General features: G+C 47.2%; 1 protein-coding gene across 10 annotated transcripts; it reads right to left on the bottom strand.

Annotated features, from left to right (window-relative positions):
* Positions 1 to 510: 510 nt before the first annotated feature.
* Positions 511 to 20,994, bottom strand: COQ7 (coenzyme Q7, hydroxylase). Of its 10 annotated transcripts, none has more exons than XM_074322963.1 (7): positions 20,201 to 20,498; positions 17,331 to 17,509; positions 15,783 to 15,897; positions 14,911 to 15,050; positions 14,223 to 14,291; positions 13,705 to 13,783; positions 511 to 1,029 (listed from the first exon to the last, which is right to left on the bottom strand). In XM_074322963.1, the coding sequence occupies exons 1-6, from the start codon at positions 20,460 to 20,462 to the stop codon at positions 13,706 to 13,708; spliced, it is 843 nt and encodes a 280-aa protein (XP_074179064.1). In that variant the 5' UTR covers positions 20,463 to 20,498; the 3' UTR covers positions 511 to 1,029; position 13,705. The 10 variants fall into 10 exon arrangements, with proteins under 10 accessions (XP_074179064.1, XP_019608610.1, XP_019608608.1 ...); XM_019753051.2 differs by lacking the exons at positions 511 to 1,029; positions 20,201 to 20,498 and adding exons at positions 5,608 to 9,199; positions 20,837 to 20,994; XM_019753049.2 differs by lacking the exons at positions 511 to 1,029; positions 20,201 to 20,498 and adding exons at positions 5,608 to 8,866; positions 20,837 to 20,994.
* Positions 20,995 to 21,208: the final 214 nt, after the last annotated feature.

The raw sequence follows: 21,208 nt of genomic DNA, 5'->3' as shown, positions 1-21,208 counted from the left end.
TTTTCCTCCTTTGTTAAAGGCACATTGTGAGGAGAGGAGTGAAATCAGCCGTCTTTTTATAGCCCTCTCAAAGGTCAGGCTTTCTTCTGCAGCTGGAAGTGGCCACGACACACTACGCATAAAAGGGATGGATTACCAGCCCGGCCTGCACGTCAAGCTGTGCCGAGGACATAATTTACCTCCCTTTTCCTCCATAAAGTCACCCGGGGCTCGATTTGATGTTCTTCATTTCTGACCCTGAGTGAGGGACCCCCCCCGCCACACCCCCATTCTGTGGGAGGCTTTGAACAATACTTCCTTCATCTGAGATGACCAACTGGACCATACCGGTATGAAGTAGGTGTCTGATTTGCACGAGTCAAAACACAAGACCCCGACCAGGCCCAGCTTGCTGTAACCACAGAGAGGGACCAAGAGCCAGGCATTCGTGTGTGTTCAGAGCTATATTACGAGAACAATCCTCGCCCCACTGTGTGGCTTTTCTTCACCTGATAATCCACTCAACCATCATTGATTCAACACACATTTATTGACCACCTAACCTACTCTGTGCCATCCTCCGTTCTAGGTGTTTGGAATAAACACCATGAACAAAACAAAGATCTCATCCCTCACTGAGCTGACATTGGAAGCCCCGTACATTACAACGGAGGCCATAGAATTCAGCGTCCAAACTCTTGAGCGGGAAATAGATGCCGTGGATAGTTACGTCGGACAATAGGCGTGGCCAGGGTCGCTCTGGGCAAACTACAGGGAAGTGTGCAGTGGTCCCAGAGCCTGTCTGGTAGTGGACATGGCTCAGTAATTAGATGCTTCTGGAGCAGGAAGAACACGTGCGTTGTAGGTAAGCAGCACTGGGTATGAGTCTCCCGCCCAGAGACTTACTCCCTGGGTGCCATCAACTATTCGTGGCTTTTTTCTGATCTTCGAGTTTCCGGTAGTAAGTGAAGTAACACAGGGAAAGCAGGTACCGCACACGAGCGCACAGAACATGAACTCCTCACTGAACAACGTCAATAGGTCCTGCACCTTGAAGCGAAACGACATACAATGAAACCGATTTTACCACAGGCTCGTTGCTGTAAACAAGAATTGAGTTCCTACAGCACCGTAGCTACGTTGTAACGAAAGGACACTGAACACAACGACCTGCTCTCCATACTTAACCACCACTGGTTTCTCATCCCTCAACTCAATGCCAACCTCCCCCAACACACACGTTTACTAGCTTTGGAAGCTCCACTTTAATACCTAAAGCAATCCACGTGGATTTGCAAGAAACTTACATTGGTTAAATAGCTGCAGGAAAAGTTTCTGCTGTAGGAAAAGGAGACTAAACTCAATGAGATCATAATCATTACAAGCCACGTTGAGAGTTTACTGTAAGTGCTAAGTAGTTTTTCTGTTGTGTCCCTTCGTCCTTACGATCTCTATGAAGAAAGTCATGCTTTCTTCAACCCATTTTAAAGACAATGAGAATAAGGCCTAGATCAGATGGTCAGCGAATGTTTTTTGTGAGGCCCAGTAAAGAAATACGTTGGGTTTTGCGGCCACAGGCATTCTGCTGCACGTACTCAAGTCTGCGAATGCAGCAGGAAAGCAGCCACAGGCTCGGAAATGGAGGACGTGGCTGTGTTCCAATAAAACTTGCTTTACAACCATAGCTGGATTTGCTCCAGGGCCAGAGTGCAGATCCCTGACCTGAAGACGGAGAAGCTGGCGCAAGCTCATCAGGCTAGTGCAGTGGTTTAGCTAGGATCTGAGCTCCACTTACAATGTCCTGCATCTTGGTTTACCCCCACGATAGTAAACCTTGGAGATTGTCTGAATCGCATCTGAGCCACTTCATTCTTCGCAATGGCTGCAGAGTAATCCGTGGTATGGCTGAATCGTCAGCTGCTCAGCTGGTCCCCTTCTGGCAGGGACTGAGGTCAGTTATAGTCTTTTGCTATCACAAGGAAGGCCACAGTCAGTTTCCTTGTACACACGTGATTTTTGTGCATGTTGAACTGTATCCTCAGCATGGCTGCTGGAGTGCCAGCCATCATATCCACATCCCAGGGTGGATGCAACATTTGGGGGAAGGCAAAAAGAACCCGTTTCAGCTGTCTGCCCTATTCCTAAGACGCTTTCCTGGGAGTCCCACCCACCGAAGAACTGTTTATATATCACTGACCCAAGCACAGTCCCATGGGCACATCCAGTTGCCACGTGGAGGGAGCCCAAGTTGGAGACTGTGGCATCGGGTATGAGAGGATGGTGGCTAACACTTGGGAAGTGGCGACGGGTCTGAACTTTTCAAAACCTGATCAAACTTCCAAATAATCTCCAGCTTTGTTCAGGGCCACTTAGGAATCAATACCAAAGCCTGATGCTCTTTTACAAAGTGATTTATTCCTTCATCTCGGTTCATCTAGAACAAAAAGAAGGAAATGGGGAATGTGGGGAGGAGGCTTCCTGCTGTTGGACTCTCCCTGTGGGGAATGGACAAGCCCCACCCCACCTCGCCCAAGATGACGGACAGTCTGAGCACCTCCCCGGGACTCCCGTGGAACTGGGTGGATAAGCGCGATGGCCCACAGAACGCCAAAGAGGTGAGGGTGGTCGAAGCTGCCTCTCCTTACTGTGACTTCCTTAAGGTTCCCTTCCTTCAGACGCGGATGAAGTATGAAGTGACCCTTAGGGGAATTGGATTCAGACTTAGCTGTCACCCGGGAGGTGGGGGGGTGTCTTTCCCCCCTATCTGGAGATGCCCTCTCTCTCCTTCCCATCTTTACTCTAGGCCCTGTTTTGACTAAGGGCATTTTATAGAAAAACTGCAGGTAATTTTTCTTCAGACGCTACCTCTTCCCCCTAATAAACAATTCACATTGTTAGCTGCACCCTTCCTTATCACCTTAAGTAATATGGCAATGTAAAATATAGATTGTGCCCATATACTCCAATCAATGCCAGGGACTTCCCATTTCCTAATTTCACATACGACAGACAACTCTTCAAATACTTTAAATAGGCCCATGTTCCTCCTGGCCTACTCACTCCCGAAGTGAAATCATTACAAAACATCGTGGATCTAACAGGATGGGGGATGGTGATTCCAATGAAAGCCATCCCTACCTGCCAAGGGAATGGACCTGAGAGCGATTCGAGGAGGTGAAATGACAGATCTTAAGGTTAATTTGATGTGGAGGGTAAGGCTGAAGAAAGAGTCAGAAGGCTGGATTTGGGCCTCTAGTTTGCACAGCTGGGCAGATCTTTGATTCCCCTTTGGCTGGCACTTCACCTGGCACAGAGCAGATGCTTAGTGAAATGTTTGTGAATAAAAGAAACCTTCTTCCAAAACCAGTCACTTCCCTTGATATGATTTTATTTCTGTCCTATATTTTGATCATTTTCCTAGTTATTCAGCCTGAAACTCACTATTGACTCATTTTTTCCTTTGGCTGGTGTGTTAGTCAAGGTTCTCCAGAGAACAGAACCAATAGGACATATATATATATATTGAGAGAGAGAGAGAGAGAGAGAAACAGAGAGAGAGAGAGAGAACTTATAAGTAACTGGCTCACATGATTACAGAGGCTGACAAGTCTCAAGATCTGTAGTCAGCCAGCTGGAGACCCAGGAGAGCAGATGGTGGAGTGCCATTTCAAAAGCCAGCAGGCTCAAGACCCAAGAAGAACAAATGTCTCAGTTCAAGTCTGAAGGCAGGAAAAGACCAATGTCCCAGCTCGGCAGTCAGGCAGGGAGAACTCCCTTTACTTTCAGGAGGGTCAGTCTTTTTGTTCTATTCAGACCTTCAACTGATTGGCTGAGGCCCACCCACATCGGGGAGGGCAATCTGCTTTACTCAATCTACGAATTCAAGTGTTAATCTCAACCAAAACACCCTCCCAGAAACACCCAGAATAATGTTTGACCAAATGTCTGGGCACCCTGTGACCCAGTCAAGTGGACGCCTAAAACTGACCATCACTAGTCAATCTGATGTGTCCACCTGACTGGCCCACGAGTCCTGCTCTTCTGGAGAGGTTCTTTCTATGCAGTCAGGTCCTGGCAGGAAAGAGAAGCGCTCAAAAGAGGGTCACTGAATGGCGTTTAATGACGGGACTGTTCAGAAAGGCGAGGGCAGGATGAAGGGAGCTGTCCCAGGTGAAGCCCTGCGACCGTGGAAGCTGCTATGACATCCGGTCTGATGGGGCAGGCAGAGGGGATGTGCCAGGCACTGTTCAAAGCACTTGACACATATTGTCCTCAAAAAAAAGGTTTTATTGAGACATAATTTACACACCATACGATTCAGATGGAAGGGGTACAGTTCAATGGCTTTTGGTCTATTCAGAGTTGTGCAACCATCACCAGAGTCGATTTTAGGACATTTTCATTATCCTGAAAAGAAACCCTGAACCCCTTAGCCATCACCCCCAGCACCCCCACTCCTCCCAGACCAAGGTAAGCACTAATCTACTTTCTGTCTCTATGGATTTGCCTATTCTGGACATTTTGTGTGCATGGACTCATATGATATGTGGTCCTTTGTGACTAGTTTCTGCCACATAGCATATTGTTTTCAGGTGCATCCATGACAACAAGTGTGGTCATTTTACAAGTGGGTAAATTAAGGCACAGAGAGGTTAGTAATGCCTGGTAAGTGGCAGAGCAAGAATTCACACCCAGGTGTTTTAGATCATTATGCTACGCTGCCTCTCAGTCACCACAAAGCCCTCACCCATCCTCAAGGGGAGCGCTATAGCAATGCCCCCTCCGCTCTCATCTTTCCTGATCCAGTCCAGCCCACTGCCCCATGTACATCTACGCAAGTTCTGTCTCCATCATGAACTCTGAGCTCAGGGGACATTGGGCCTTTTTACCTGCCCAACATCTGTTCTCCCTTCTCCTGGAAGCCAAAGGGGACTCTGGCTTCCTTTGTGAAAACCATCCCTACCCCACTCTGGGCCCAAGTGGCTTGCATGGAACTGTCCCTACTCCACCAACTTCAAGAGCAACCATGTGACCAGGTCTGGCCAATGAGAGCACCACAATTCCCTGGGCCACAGTGATTGGTCGAGGGCAAAGAATGTGACCTGACTGGGGGAGGAGCATGTACTGTGGATTCTGGCAAAGCAAAGTTTTCTCTCTCTTCGGCAGAAGACAGAGGAAGGTACTCTCACCCTTCTTGTGGCTGGAGGGGTGTTGGGAGGTGATGTATGGAAGTGTTGCAGCTATTCTGCTGCCATACATGAGGGCGACTGGGAGACCAATTTTGACACTGAAGAGCAGAGAAAGGAGAGTGAGACAGAAGCCAGGTGTCTGATGTGAGCTGCTGGATCAAACCATACCTGAAGAAAATGAGGGAAGGATTTTTCATTTAGCAGAGTTAATAGCGTATTAGAAGCAAAGGTAAGATGTTTTGTGTCTCTTCTAAATGATTTATAAGGGAGGAGTGAGAATGTCATGTTCTAAAATTCTTTTAGCACTTAGAATAACATGCTCCCTGAAAGCAGCCAAATAAGTAACTGAGATAATCTTTTTATGCCTATGTTGTCTTATTTAAACACACACACTCACACACACACACAGCATGCGCAAGTGAGTGCAACAGGAGGCATCTCCATGCGATTTTTTTTATTGTTTCCATAAAGCCACTTGGAAGTTAGGCCTGGAAAATACCACACAAAAGCTGCTCCCTCCAGCATAACGGGGAGCACTGCTGTCACCACTGTTTCCACCTGATGGAGACAACTTGGTCTGGAACATGTTACCAGCTGTCACGGCACCGAATGGGCTGCAGAAAATCGGAACAACAAGTCACATCTTGGAAACCCTGACTCAACCCAGACAGTGGGCTGGAAAGCAGGGAGGAGCGTCCATCTGGGGCAGATTTAAAATAAAGTCCTTGTGGAATTAACCCAGTGATTCTTAACCAGGGCTGCACATCGAGCCCGTGTGAGTTTTTAAACCATATCCATCCCCTAGGCCCAACCCCACAGCATCTGCTTCAGCAGGACTGGCGGGGGGGTGGGGGGGGGGGAGAACATCTGTAATTTGTTCTTAATCTCAAGAGTTTATTCTGATGTACACGCCTAGTTAAGAATTCCAGGATTACGCATTAGGACATTCCATATAACTGGAAACGTAACTGTGAGATTTTAAACAAGAAAAAGAACGAAGTACCGCAATGAGAAATTCTCAACAAATAAATCAAAAGCATTGTGAGGGGAAGAGCTGAGACATGGTTTCAGGTGACATGTTTGCCAGGCTCGGGCAGGGTTCGGGGTGCAGATGGACAAGAGGACTGAAGGACACTCACAAGGTTGACCCTCCTTCCCCACTTCCTACTTTCATCCAGAAGTTTCTAGGTGTGTTCATACTGAGATCAGGTCTGTCAGTACCTGTCATTACTTGTTTCAAGTCATCCCCTTCCTTTCTATGAGCCCACATGATTTTTCCCCCCGGCTTAGATTCGTTTAGCAAACGTTGGCTGAGGGCCTGCTGAGCTCCAGGCGCTGGGACAGCCCTTGACCAATCTGAGAAGTTCGCTGGCAGATTGGAGACAGAGAAGGAAAGCAGGGAAGCACCACGCAGCGATAGAATGCAACACCAGCACAGGAAGCTGGGGCACGTTGGGACGGGAGGGGGTGGGATGACTTCATCTAAGAGACAGGGGTCCCTGAAAGGGTGAAGAGCCTTCCTCATTGAAGGGCAGGGCATGTGGACGGAAGGAAGACGTCCGGGGAGCGGCGCCAACTACGGAGAAGCGCTGGGCGCCCGAAGCTCCTTCCTCCATGGGGTACTGTGCACAGAGACTCGTGGGCCTCCCCCGTGTTGTCTCTTTCCTGAAAAAGAAAATGCCTCCGCCCTGATGAGGACGCTCACGTCCGTGACCCAGCGCAGAGCCGGGCAGCCCGCTGAGACCTCCGCATCGTGCGGTGGGCAAATGCGCCATTCCACTCCCGTCCACGGGCGGAGATCAGGAGGTGGGATGACGAGGCCAGATTTTCACAGCACGTAGCAATCGCCTGGCCCTGGTCGCCGGTCACTGTCCCTGTGTCATTATGGAAATGACTAGCAAGGTTGGTGCGGCCGGCGGGACTTGGGACTCCGAGGCGAGGGTGCCCTCTGGTGGCCAGAGGCGGGTGCCGGGAAGTCGGAGACCTTCCCTGCCCTTGAGGCGCCCAGGGGCACACCTTCTTCCTACACCATCCATCATCAAAGGACCGGTCCTGCTCAGGCACAGCTCTGCAGGGCTGCCATTTCGGGGAGGCAAGAGTGGGAAGAAACACGTCCCTTAAGGCAAAGGGAGCCTTTTAAACCTTTGAGAACGTATTCAACAGAAAGTGCTTTGTGCTTAGGCATAGCCAGAGAAGGGCGGCTTTGAGGAAAGGTTTCTTTTGTTCCTCTCCCTCGGGAAAGGTCGGATTTTCTTCTCAAACCACTGGATCACGAGGTCTTAAGTAGGCCCTAGCTGAGGGTCCAGAGTTTTTAATATATTCTCAAGGTGGTGTGGCATCTCCAAAGGGCCAAGACCCCCAAGGGGTCACGCCTCCTGAAATTCTATGGGAACTATGTTCAAAGGTGGTCCCCTTGAGGCATTAGAGGTCCCCAAAGTCTGTTACTAATAACCCAAATATCCACTCCTAGGGGAAAAGAGGAAGTAAGAAGAGACTCGGTAGCCTAGGGGGCGCTTTCTTTTTTTCTTTCCTATATGCAGTTTATATTGATGTTGAGGCAAACATTACTTCTGGAAGCAATAGAAAAAAGAAAAAGAAAAAAAAGTGTACCATCTTATGTGACGGATTGCTAATAATCACAAAGTAAGGCAAGTGGTCAGCTTTCTGGTAATCGGCAAGTGGTCTGCAGGGAAATTTACTTGGATTGTAAAAACCTTCAGCACTGTTGGAATATTTCACCATGTGCATACATGTATTATTTATTACAAAAAAGAGTTGTAATTTTTTAAAAAACAGGGCAACTTAACTTTGCATTTGGGCTAAAAAAACCTTCCTGAGTTTCAGGCATTGTGCTAAGCTCTGAAGATACAGAAATGACTGAGGTGGTCTCTGCCTTCCAGGAATTCATGGTCTAGTTCAGGACTTCTCCCACTTGACTGTGCTTCCAAATCGCCTGCAACTGTTGCGTGAGTGTCATCTATGGCTGTCTAACAAATCAGCCCCAAACTCTGCAGCTGAAAACCACAAACATTTATTATCTAACGTGGTGGCTAAGAGTCAGGAATTCAGGAGTGACTGAGCTGGGTGATTCTGGCTCTGGGTCTCTCATGAGGCTGCAGTCATCTGACGGCTTGACTGGGGCTGATGGTCACTTCTAAGATGTTGCACAAACATGGCTGTTGGCCGGGGGCCTTGGTTCTTGGCCACGTGACCCTCTCCACAGAGTAACTGCTGAGTGTCCACACCACAGGGCAGCTGGCTGCCTCCTAGCCCCGCCAAGAAAATGATCCTGGAAAAGGGGAAGCTGCAATGTCTTTTATGACCTAGAAGCCCTGGAAGTCACATTCCATCACTTCCACTATACTGTTTGTTAGAAACAAGTCACTAAGTATAGCCCACACTCGCCCACTGAACAGGGAGTACCAAGGAATTGGGGGACACACTGTAAACCCACGTCTTGTTAAAATGCACATGGTGAGCTAGCAGGTCTGGGGGAGGAGCCCAAAGTTCCGTATCTCCAACACGCTCCCAGGTGACACCAGTGCTGTCGCATCACAAGGAGTAGAGAGGGAATCAAACACATGCAAAGAACAATAGCTCAGATCACATCTTCGGAGCTGCACTGCTTGCAAGAATAACATCCTCTGTCGTCCTGGCATCATCTTTGGGCGGTGTCCAATTTTAAAATCACATTTCCCCTGAAAGGTCAGAGCAGTAAAGTAAGGGGAAGGCAAGATTACCTTGTTAATACATGAGGACAAGCTGTAATGAAATAAAGAACAATCAGAGGGGGATTCAGAAAATGTCTCTGGTCTTGTTCTGGAAGCTCTCAGAAGCACAAGGCATCAGCCATCGATTCCGAAGGGGATGCTAACCAAACAGCAGCAAATCTGGGCTTTTAATAAGGATTGTACAAAGTGCCTTCAGATGCCTACGGCTCCGGACTGCCATGTTGACAAAATCAGCTTTGACACAGGAGGGCGACAAACAGCACCAGCGTCTCAGATCCAGGCTTCTAGATGCTCTGCTGGCTGAAAGGATGATCCGTGAGAGGAAGCATTTCCCCATTCAACAGCCTGGACAGAAATCTGCTTTCAAATACAGCATAAAACTCTACATCCTGTATTGCTTTATTGCTAGGATCCACAAAGCATAAGATGTACCTCTTTAACGTGTACGATTCAGTGGTTTTTCTAGTGTATTCACAAGGCTGTGCAATTATCACCATCTAATCCTAGAACATTCGTCACCTCAGAAAGGAACCCCATGTCCATTAGCAGTTACACCCCATCCCTTGCAGCCCGAGGCAACCAGGTATATTTTCTGTGTCTACGGATTTGCCTCTTCTGGAATTCTCATATAAATGGAATCATACAATATGTGGCCTTTTGTGTCTTGCTTCCTTCACTTAGCATAATTATTTTTATTATTATAGTGGTAAGATATGTATAACATAAAATTTACCATTTTTACCATTTTTGTGTGTCGAGTTTAGTGGCATTCTGGACACTGTTGTGTGACCATCACCACCATGCACCTCCAGAATTATTTTCATCTTTCTGGACTGAAACTTTGTACCTAAGCCCCAGGTTTTGTAAGGTTTACCCACGTTGTAGCACGTCTCATTACTTCATCCCTTTTTATGCTGAATAATATTCCACTGTGTGGCTAGACCACATTTTGGTTATCCATTCACCAGCTAATGGACTTTTGGGTTATTTCCACTTTTTGGCTATTGTAACGTTGCTACAAATATTCACGTACAAGTATCTGTTTGAACATGTTTTCATTCCTTTTAGGTTTATACCCAGGAGAGGAGTTACTGCGTGATATCCTTAATTCTATGACCATTACTTTTGTTTAACTGTCTGAGGAACTGCCACACCATGTTCCAAAGGGGCTCCAACATTTTACAATCCCACCAGCGATGTATGAGAATTCCAGTTTCTCCACATCCTCACCAATGTTTATTATTTTCTTTTTGATTTATTGTCTTTTTGACTGTAGCCAGCCTCGCGAGTGTGAAGTGGTACCTCATGGTGTTTTTTTCTAATGACTAATGACGTTGAGCACCATTTCATGTGCTATTGACCATTTGTATGTCTTCTTTGGAGCCACATCTATGCAAATCCTTTGCCTGTCTTTAATTGGGCTAGTTGTCTTACAGTTGAGTTGTAAGAGTTCTTTACATATTCTAGATACAAATCCCTTATGAGATATATGGTTTGCAAATATTTTCTCCCATTCTGTGAGTTGTCTTTCACTCTCTTGATAGCGTCTTTCAAAGCACAAAAGCTTTTATTCTGACAAACTCAAATATTTTGACAAAGTCCAATTTACCGATTTTTCTCTTTTGTTGCATGTGCTTTTGGTGTCACATCTAATCCAAGATCACACAGATTTACCCTTATGTTTTATTCTAAGAGCTTTAGAGTTTTAGCATCAACATTTAGATTTTCAGTCCATTTTGAGATCATTCTTCCGTGTGGATATACAGTCTGTTTTAATCATCAGCAAAAAGCATAAAGAATGGCCTTCCTTTGGTTTCCTGGTAGCATTCTCTCTCTCTCTCTCTCTCTCTCTCTCTCTCTCTTGGCTGCAAGGTTTTGAGTGTTATGGCAAAACAATTTGTACAGACCAGGGGCCCAGGGGCTCACCTGGCTTGGCAGCACCCTTACAATACATGTCCACTGAATTTTGCTGAGAAGCACACAGGAGTAGTCCTGAATGGCCAGTTCTGTGAAAATGCCTTCTAACTATTTCTTCCCTCATTCCCATCAGTAACGATGTCTTGAGCACCGAGTATCTGGTCAGTGACTAAAACAAGGATGCCTGCCCCACCGAGCTTACATTCTTGCAGACAAGAAACAGACAAGTAAGTATATTATATAATATGCTAGAAGGTGCTAAGTGGGATGGAGGGAAAAAGCGCAGAGCGGAGCAAGGGGGTGGGGTTTGCAATTTTGAAAAAGGCAGTCAGGGTGGCCTCCTTGAAAAGGTGACATTTGAGCAGAACCTTCGGAGTTGCTGAGGGATTTGACATGTGGATACCTGGGAAAGAGTGTTCCAGGGGGAGGGCAGCCACGGCAAAGACCACAAGGCAGGAGCGGGCCTGCAGGCTGGGGCAGAGTGAGGCAGATGGAATGGGGTCACGTAAGGTCTTGTAAACCATTTTACAGACTTTGACATTCAGTCTGAGAAAACTGGGAAAAGCCGCTGGGAGGTTCTGAGCTGAGAGCTAACGCAGTCTGGCTGACGGTTCAGAGGCTCACCCGACCTGCTGGGTTGAGAATGGATTGCAGGTGGATGAGGATAAGGTAGGAAGGAGAGTTAGAAGGCTTCTCACATAACGCAGGTGACAGAGGAGGGTGGCTGCGCCCCGAGTGGCAGCAGTGAACGCAGTGGAAAAAGGTTGGTGGACCTGATGGCCTGGTCACCTGGATGGGAGTATAAGGGAGGCAGGTGTCAAAGGTGATGCCAGAGATTCGGCCTGAGAGTGAGAGCACGGAGATGCCATTACTGTGATGGGGAAAGCCATTGGGGCAGGTGGAGCTTGAGATTCTCTTCAACTTCCCAGCAGAGGGGTTGGGTGGCAAGTGGGACTTTCGACAATGAGAAATCTGGGGTGGTGATACACATGTGAAGGAATCAGCCCCATGGTGGGATGAGACACCAAGGAAAAATGAGAGACAGGTGGGGCCAAGGACCTCAGCCTGGGATCACGAGCATCGAGAGACCTAGAGGAAAGGGAAAGCGGCCCAGGAGGGCGTTTCCACAGCAGTTCTGCAGCTATTGAAAAACACACTGACCCTTCCCTCCCTGTCTCCCTTCTCCTCCTTTCCTATTTCCTTCTCCTTCCCTCCATCTCATCTCCCTTCCTTTAAATGGGCACCTAGAACATACCAGGAACTGGAAAAGATGTTTTGCCCCCAAGAAACGCATGGTCTTCAATAGGAAAGACGCAAAATGCACACATATAAATCACACCAACACGAGGCCGTAGCTGTGGAGGAAGGAACTCGGCTTTTCAGTTGTTCACCAACTACACTAAACCACACTCCAGACGACTGGAACCCAGCACAAAAGAGTCTGGAATCTCAAATGGTCTTTAACCGTCCTCCCCCATGTTGGGTTACAGTTATTATCATCAGATTCATTTACTGGAGCACATAAAATTGAATTCACTCTTGGCTTAGGAAAACTACCCTTCAAAACTGAACCCCACTGAGGCAGGTCACGCCCCAACACACGGAGCTAATCAACCCAGGATGCGGCGACGGCCCAGCCTTAGTGACACTTCTCATCACCACGAGAAGCTGACTCTGCAAGCTGGGGCGGGAGGGTCCCAGTCCAAACTCACACGAGAATCACCTGGAAACCACTGGAAGCCATTCTGATCTAGTATCTTTGGTTTACAATCTCACCATTTGTAAAAAGTTCCTCAGGACATTCTAATGTGCAGTCAGAGAGAACCACGGACCAAGGTTTTTCGTAAATTATGTGAAAATTGGCAAATCATAAAAGATTTCAACACTATGAAAATTTTAGACCATGTTGGTCCATTCGTTTGGTAACAGACCTAAAGGAAATGATGATAATGCAATTCGGCAAATAATCTGCAACTTAGTATATTCTCTGATGGAAGTAACCTGCCCTCAATCCACAATTCAAAATTGAAACAATGGATCTTTTACTTACTTGGTCAACTTGACAGTCCTGATTTGTCAATATTAAACATCCCTGTGCTTTAAATTACCTTCTGTTACCAGTAAACTCAAATATTTTTCTCTTAGATTCCTATAACGTTCCTAATGATTCATTCTTGATGTTTTAGGAAAAAATTAGCTACCAACCAAACAAGGACCAGCTTGGTTTGCTGTAATTGGAACACACCTGGTGAGCTGTCAGCCTAAGGACTTAAAGCCACACAGAAAAAAAGCAACACTGGAGAGTTTTATTAATTAAAAAAACCTCTCGCAGTTTATTAACAAAATTCCCATTAACAACGTAACCTCAGAACCAGCCTAACGTGGCCTTGTCCTGTTTCTAAAGAGATAGGAAGTCGGTTTTCAGAGATAACAAAACAAGGCCACAGACACAAAGTCGGACAGTTGGACACGCACTAGAGAAAGTAACCGCCCATGGGTCAAAATCCACCGTGGACGACAGACTAGATGCCCCACCCCCGAATTCAAACATGCGACGCACGAAAGCCCTGATTTTCAAACACCTTCGAACCAGGTTCTCATTATGCTGAATCCGTGGAACTCCACAGAATATGCACAGCTTCCCCCGCTTCTTCCTTTCAACGGAGCCCGAAAACCCTCGGTCATGGAAACAGATTGGAGCTTTGCCTCCTGTCTCATTGCGGGCAGAGCTCGCAATAAAGCCATTTCTCAGAAATAGTATCGGCTTCTATGCATGCGTGTCGGGCACCCAGTCCTTGCTCTGTCACAATAACCGTACATTTCCTTTTCTGCCAATGTCACCTGTTAAATCACTATCATCTTTTATAGACAGGGAAAAGGGGACATACCTTAAAATCTTTCTGATAAATATATCGCGGTGCTGCATCCGGCCTGGATAACCCTCTTCAAAACGGCATACGCTGGCGCCTGTTAACAACACACAAACAAAAGAAACACATTCAACATTCACTGTTAGTTGTGAGATCCAAGCCTGGCATGGCACCGCTGGGACTTCTCTGGGTAGGAAATAAGAGCTAAGAAACAATTCATTTTAATTTGGGGGGGAAAAAAATCAATTCAAATGAGAACAACTCCGCTACTGCCAAAGCTATGAGCTGCCTGGTTTCTCACCAGAACAGGAAAAAAAGCTGTTAGCCAATAGGATGAGGGAGGAAGCAAGAAATGAGATTCCCGGTTGGGAGCAATGCATTTGCGTGATTTTGGCCAAAGCAAGGGACTGCATGGGCTTCCTGTCTTTGACGGTCACGCTGAAATCTATTTTTCTGGGGATGGAAACCCTCCTGCCCCTCCACCATCCAAAGAGGTGCCCAGAGCACCACAAGCAAACAGTAGAGGTAGGTCTCACCAGTTCTGCGTCGTGTTCAAGGCCTGTGTCATGGTGCTCCAGCTCTTCATCCCGAAATTTCTTGATCACCTTGTTAAAGAAATCGAATCAAGTCAGCACCCCACCTCTCCTGCGGTGCTGGCTAATTTTGGAGGCTAAAGCCTTATATCATTCTCTAAGACGGCAGCAGGCAAACATGTAAGCTGTAGGGTCCCCATCGCAGCTACTCAACTCTGCCACTGTGGAGAGGACAGCAGCCATGGACATGTAAATGCATCGGTGTGGCTGTGTCCCGACAAAACTTGGTTTACAGAAACAGATGGTGGCCATAGGCCATAGTTTACCAACCCCTGATGTAGGCTTAAAAGAACAAAATACAAAAAAACACCCGTTCCCTTATCCACTGTGGAAACTTAACCGAGAGTATCTCTTAGTTCATGTATTGGATCTGAGGGGTTCGTGCTCGCAGCATTTGCTCCATCTACCAATCATCCGGAAGTGGAGGGAATGCAGGCCCGGGCTCAGGAGACACGGGCTCGAGTCCCAGCTCTGCCCCGTGTGACCAGGGCACATGGCTTCAGCTTTCTGTGCCTCAGTGCGCCTGCCGAGACTTCTAAGGTCCCTCACACTGTACTTGTCCCTTCTTACCAAACTGCGTTAGCCCTGTGCCTTTCCCCAGCCCCTTCCCAGAGTGTAGCCACATACACACCTGAAGCAGCTCCTCATACTTTTCTGGGTCCTCCTCCATCAGTGTCCTGATCTGGTTGTTGTAGTGACGTGCAATAGACTCCTCCACGGCCACGGTACACGCCATCGCTCCCTCCTTCCCAAGCAGGGCGGTTCCCGCACCTGGAATTGTCAAACCCCGAGCGGGAGAGGATGGGACTGACTGACACTCGTAAGGGAGGTCACAGCAGGCCAGGGCTTGTCACCCTGGGCGCTAGGAACTTTGGGCTGGGTAAGGCCTTGCTGTGAGGGTCACCCTGAGCATCGTAGGATGTCCAGCAGCGTCCCTGGCTTCTATCCACTAGAGGCTGGTGGTGTCCCCAGAGGGGACACCAAAAAAGTCTCTAGATATTGCCAAATGTCCTCGGGAGCAGCTCACACACGTTGAAAACCACTGTTCCAGGTGGCACCAGGGGACCGTGTTAAACCTCGAATCACACAGTGAGAGTGCTATTCGCTTTTCAAAGCCTTCTGATGACGGCAAGGACAAAGCCGTCATTTGGGGTACGTCTTGATCCTCCGATGCCATTTACTCTCTCCCTCTTTAAGAGTGAGCGGATCTCAGGTTTAGAACCTTTGTCAGGGCACATTATCGGGCTGCAACGGAATTGCTCTACCTTCCCCCACCCCCTGTTATTTATTTTTACTGTACCTTCTGTTTATAAAACTATGATTTTAAGATTCTATCTTAAATAAATATAAGTGAAAAGAGTAAGTAAATTTAACTTTAGGAAAATATTCAGCAAATAAAAAGATGCTATAGGAGGACACAACAAGGATTGTGAAGTGGTACTTGAACAATTTAATCATCCCCGACCCCTCAGCTCCCATAAGCTCTTCTAGACAGACACGCACCTAGTGCAAACCCCACCACGTTCCAAAAGGGCATCAGAATCGTCGGCCGGACCCTGAATGTAACCATCAATTCATTGAACTTTTTCAAGTGGTCCTTTTCTTGATCCCACATTTTCTGTAAGAAACATTAAGACATGTCAGCATTCTCGATAGGCCGCCTGCTATATCCCAAGGAAGCTACGTGTTCTGTCCATGAGCCATGGCTCTGGCCGAAGCCCCTCAGACCCACAATGTGCCTACTCAAGGAGATGGGTCCACACCCCTGGGAATGAGATGTTCAGCTCATTTCCAAATCAGGAGGGCAGAATGAGCTACTGTGTAGTTTACCTATTAGCTATTGTGTAGTTTCCTTCCAGATTGCTAGCACGTAAGTATCATTTCCCACAAAGGAGAAAGGGAAGATGACAGTAACAGCTAACAAAGGCACTTCCAGTGCCAGGCGCTGTCGAACCGCTTTATGTGGCAGCTTATTAAAGCTGCATGACCATTCTGTGAAGGACAAACTGTCATTATCCCCATTATACAGATAAATAAAGTAAGGCACAGAGAGGTTAAGTAACTTGCCCTAGGACTCAGAGCAGGCAATTTAACTTGGCTGAGTGTCTGTTACATGCCAGGCGTGGTATTAGATGTTCTACAGGAGCTCATTTATTCTTCACCAAAATCCAGAGGTAGGTATTATCAGCCCATTTTGCAAATATGGAAATGGAGACCCAAAGGTCATGTGACTTCCCCAAGGGAAGCAGGAGGTGGGAGAGTTGGAATGTGAAGCCAGGTCTGTGTGACTACAAAGCCTAGGCCTCTTCCTCTGCATCTCAGTATAAAGTATCTCCACTGGGGGCAGGACCACAGCCTCTCAGAAACTGTTACTTCCCTTGAATGTGGTGTTTCTCAACCCCTTTTTCATTATCACCTACCTCCACCAGGAAATTTCCCCCCCCTTCTTCTGCCTACCTCTCTCCGACTCCGGTTCAAGCCGCTGTTTCTCAGTCTAGCTGTGTAGGACACAGCTCCCTGGCCCATGTGGTATTATGGCCTTGTGCTCCCCCCAGCTGAGGCAGTCAGTCGTCAGTTCTCGGTCAGCCACTCATGGCAGCTCATGGCAGCTCTCGCCTGCTGCCGGCCACTCACGATGACTGCTGGCCCCTCACGCTGGCCACTGGCCGCTCACGGCAGCCCAGCTCCAGGGAGAGCTGGTGTTCACAATCTTAGCTGTAGGGGGCACAGCTCATGGATCCATGTGGGAATCAAACCGGTGGCCTTGGCGTTAGGAGCACAACTCCAACCACCTGAGCCACCAGGTCGGCCCCAGAAATGTTAATGCTACAGATATACCATATATCTGTTTATGTACTACATGTCTATCTGTGCTCCATACATAAAAATAATATGCTTTTCACTGCCCTCCATATCCAATTTTCACTCTCTTGAGGACAATGGCATGTCCCTTGAGAACGCAAGACCTACTGGGACTCATTACCTGAAGGGGAAGGATCCTTCCCCTTCCCCTCCCCATTGAGTAGACCAGGCTGAGAAAGCAGCGCTCACCTGAATGACCGGCCCCACACTCGACCGACCCAGGACGGCCATCTGCCCCGCGTAGATGCGATTCGCTCCGTATTCCCCGGCATGATCCACCCTGAGTATCCGGTGCACAGTTGCCCGATTGATATTGTCTGCGACCATTCCCGAACTGCACAACCTGACACCGATCCTTCTTCCAGAAGCTGCAATGCAAGTGTTGATTCTTCGTTACTCTCAGGTCAAATTGAGATCTTTCCTTTGACAGACACCTTAGAGCAAAGGTCCACAGGGAGGTGCCATCAGCGTATTGTTTAACCTGCAGTGTTTTTGTTTTTTTTTTAAAGTGAATTCGTTACCAACACTTAACACAGAAGATTTTTAGCTAACGATCTGGATTTCTGGCTTCACTTTTAAGTGTATGAAGATCTGGAAATTCTGAGCCTATCTTCTCAGGCAGTTAATGTGGCAACTGTCTACATGGGCGTGGTTCTCAAGCTCACCCAACCCCTTCTGGTCCAGTTTGTTCCCAACCCTGCTGCACAGAACTTCCAAGGGATCTTTCAAAAGCAGGGATGGTCTTCCCCAGCCAATCTCTGGGAGGGGGGCACTGATATTTTTAAAAAGCTGTGTGTATGAATCTTCTCTGCAGCCAAGGCTGGGAAGCACAGATTTACGTTCTCTTCAAACACCCACATCCATGGGCATCTGATGTTGAGAAATGAGCCTCAGAACTCGGGTTTCACCTCATTATGGTACGTAACCAATTCAACCAAACTCTTCTTGCCTTCAAAATGTAAATTCTTCAGGACAGATTTGATATTGCCTTTTAAATTTTTCTAATGTTAACCACTTGATTCTCTGAGCCTTGTATGAGGGCATCCCAAAAGTTCTTTTCCCCCTAAGGGTTTTGTAATGTGTTTAGGTGTGTAAGGTCTTATCACCCCACTTTGCAGATATGGAAATGGAGACCCACAGAGACCATTTAGTTTGTAATTTGAACTTTGACCTGTATTGGTACCATCTTGGGGGGTTCCAAGGCTCTTATGTGTGACTAGTATGTCTTTCATAGATACTTCTTTTCATTTAAGCTAATGTCAACACCCAGAATTTCATTCTGGGCACATCTACAATTTTTTCATTAAAGACTTGAGTGCTTTGGACACAAGGTGATGGGGTGGAATTTGGGGTGGTTCTGCATGTGAACTTTCTGGTCATGTGGGGTTTTAAATGCCTCACTCTAAACAAAGGAGCGTAGACATAGGGGTCTGAAGCATGGTGACCCAGCTTTGATCTTGAACTCTTCTGAAAACCAGCTCCATCCCACTGAGTGTATTTGACTCAAGAAAGTGGATGGAGTCCAGGAACTGGACCCCAAGAACTGGATGCAGTCCAAGTTTTACCAAATGTAACGTACCACTCAGTTCTGTGCCTTCAATGGGTCACTGTGGTCCGCAGCCATGTTTTTATGCGGAGAACAACTTGAGACATTTGACAATGTCAAGGTAGCCTGTCCTAAGCTTTTGCCTCCAAGTTCAAGGACTGCTGTTTCCACCACCCTGACCTCCCTGCAGAAAGATGGGGCCCAGGAATTGAAACTGAAAATGATGAGCTAGCTCTATTTCTCAAAATAAACTTGTTTGCTTGTTCTTTCATTTGTTACTCCCATCCAAAAACATGGGAAAGAACTTTAAAGACAACCCAGTACTCAGCTTTCAAAAAAAACCATATACTGAAAAATAGCAAGGGGCTGAGGCCATAGGAAGAGTTCAAACACACAGCTGACTTCTGATGGGTAGGATTATATTTATATTAAAAACACACCAGACTGTTTCCTAGCACTGCACCATCTTTCCAGATTCAGGCACCTCAGAAAGTTTTGGGGGTGATATGGGAAGGATCAGGTATTGTAATATTTGTCATTTCTATCTTTGCACAATCTCTGCAAGGTGTCTTTAATAAGTATGGATGGACCACAGAAAAGGCAGAGCTAGTGTCAGAAAATACGTGTTCTGTCTCAAACGCTAACCTTAGACAAATCACAAGTGCCATTTCTTACATATAAAATTGGTAATAACCAGGTCATTTCCTTTTTAAGGGGACACATACACTAAAACCTTTCTTACTGAGTTATCATGTAGACAAAATGAGATACAGGAATCAAAGTAACTTTATAAATGGAACAGAATGATTCTTGTTATGTTCCTTGGCTCAGTAAAGGAGCATCAAAAGTCATGTTCAACAATCCTCTGAGTTTTGCCTGCATTGCCACACACTTTTAAATAAATTTCAGAAAAAATAAAATATACTTGAAGCTCAGTGCTAGAAGCACTCGAATGCATCATTTTATATCTGTGTTTTCCCGAAGTGTGAAATACATACTAGTGGTGATACCTGGGAGACTTTTTTTTTTTTTTTTTAAATACCTGGGAGATTTTAAGTGGCATATGGGAAGGTCTTATGGGGCTTATGAATGTGCAGTACAAAACACCCATGGAGTAAGCGTTATTTTTTTTTAAATTCTCTTCCAATCCTTTTGATTTCATCAAGGAAACTGCCTCAGTTTACACCTTCCTAACACTTGCTCATCTCCCCTTTTTACCAGAAAGAAAGGCTTGGGCTCAAGCCTTGGTAGACAACAGTATGTAATGCAATTTAATAACTTTTTGTTTTCAGCGTATTTATTTTTTATGATTACTCTATTCGGGGCAGGTGATACTGGTCATCTGTTTACCATAAGGATGTAGTTTCCCGGAAACTACTTAATTAAAAAATAGAACACAGTTATAGAAAAAAAAAACACCATATTAAATAAGGGAAAACACAAGTGGCATTGCTAGAAGGCAAAATTATGAAGATGGTACGCGAACGATGTAACTTTGAGAGAAGCAGCTCACACTTTTCTGAGGCAGCTCCGATGAAACAAGGAAAGGAGAAGCAGCCAGGATTCAAACCCAAGTCTCCCGACTCCAAATGCGATGCTCCTTCCGCTACCCTGGTGCTTCTCAAACTTTCTAAAGCATACGGATCATTCCAAGGACTTGTTAAAATACTACAGATTCCGTGACCCTGTAGGTCAGTCAGGGCAGGGACCTGAAAAGCTGCTTTTCGAGCAAGTTCGGGGGTGGGAATGGGGTTGGCAGACGCTGCTGGTCGCATGACTACACTCTGCCTGGCAAGGCCCTGAGGGCTGGCAACGAAGGCACCCCCGGGGCACTGAACTCTCAAGGTCGCCCACTGTCCCCATCCCGGAAGGCTGACCACACCTGCAGTGACGTCACGGCACAGGTGTGCCATTTCGCAACGCGCCCACCCTGAGGAGCCGCCCCAGAGCGTCACCACTGAAAAGCACCCGTTTCTCGCCCCGCATTCGCGCTGCTCACTACAGGCCCCGTCCCGCCGCCCGCACCGGTGTTTCGTCGCCCCGTCGCAGCCCTGTGACGCACTGAAACGTCTCCCCGTGACCTCTCCGGCCCAAACCCCAGGCGAAAACTCCCGGGCAACGGAGGAACGCAGCCGGGCTCCCCGTTTACCTGAGAGGGGCCGTGGGGCGCCCGTACGCAGCCACCACAGGGAGCAAGACGCCACCGCCCCGGCGCAGCTCATCGCGGCAAAACAGCAACCAGTCCTTTAAGCGAAGCGCGCCAAACGTCCCCTTGGCGCAGACTGATGACGCACGACAGACGTAAGGACGACGCTGCCCGCCCCTGCACTGGAGGAAACGCCCCTAGGCCCCTGCTTCCTTTCGATTGGTTGGAAGCGGCCAATGAAAAGATTCAATTGGACGCGGTCACTATCAATCACTCAAAAGCTCCACACGCGATGGAGCCTTGCGTTGCCACGGAGATGAGAATGCTAACTTGTTCTTTCAAAGATGGACAGGGTAAAAATTTCTCACCTAAATT

The sequence above is a fragment of the Rhinolophus sinicus genome, linkage group LG18 (genome assembly GCF_036562045.2).
Source record: "Rhinolophus sinicus isolate RSC01 linkage group LG18, ASM3656204v1, whole genome shotgun sequence".
NCBI lineage: Eukaryota > Metazoa > Chordata > Mammalia > Chiroptera > Rhinolophidae > Rhinolophus > Rhinolophus sinicus.
This window is presented reverse-complemented; position numbering and strand designations above follow the sequence as displayed.

Excerpts from the sequence above, each read along its gene's own strand:
- COQ7 (XM_074322963.1), bottom strand. The coding sequence starts at position 20,462 with ATGCGACCAGCAGCGTCTGCCAACCCCATTCCCACCCCCGAACTTGCT. Across the intron at positions 15,051-15,782 it reads CGTGGTGGGGTTTGCACTAG|GTGCGGGAACCGCCCTGCTT; the intron begins GTGCGTGTCTGT and ends TGACAATTCCAG. Across the intron at positions 14,292-14,910 it reads AGTATGAGGAGCTGCTTCAG|GTGATCAAGAAATTTCGGGA; the intron begins GTGTGTATGTGG and ends TTCTTTAACAAG.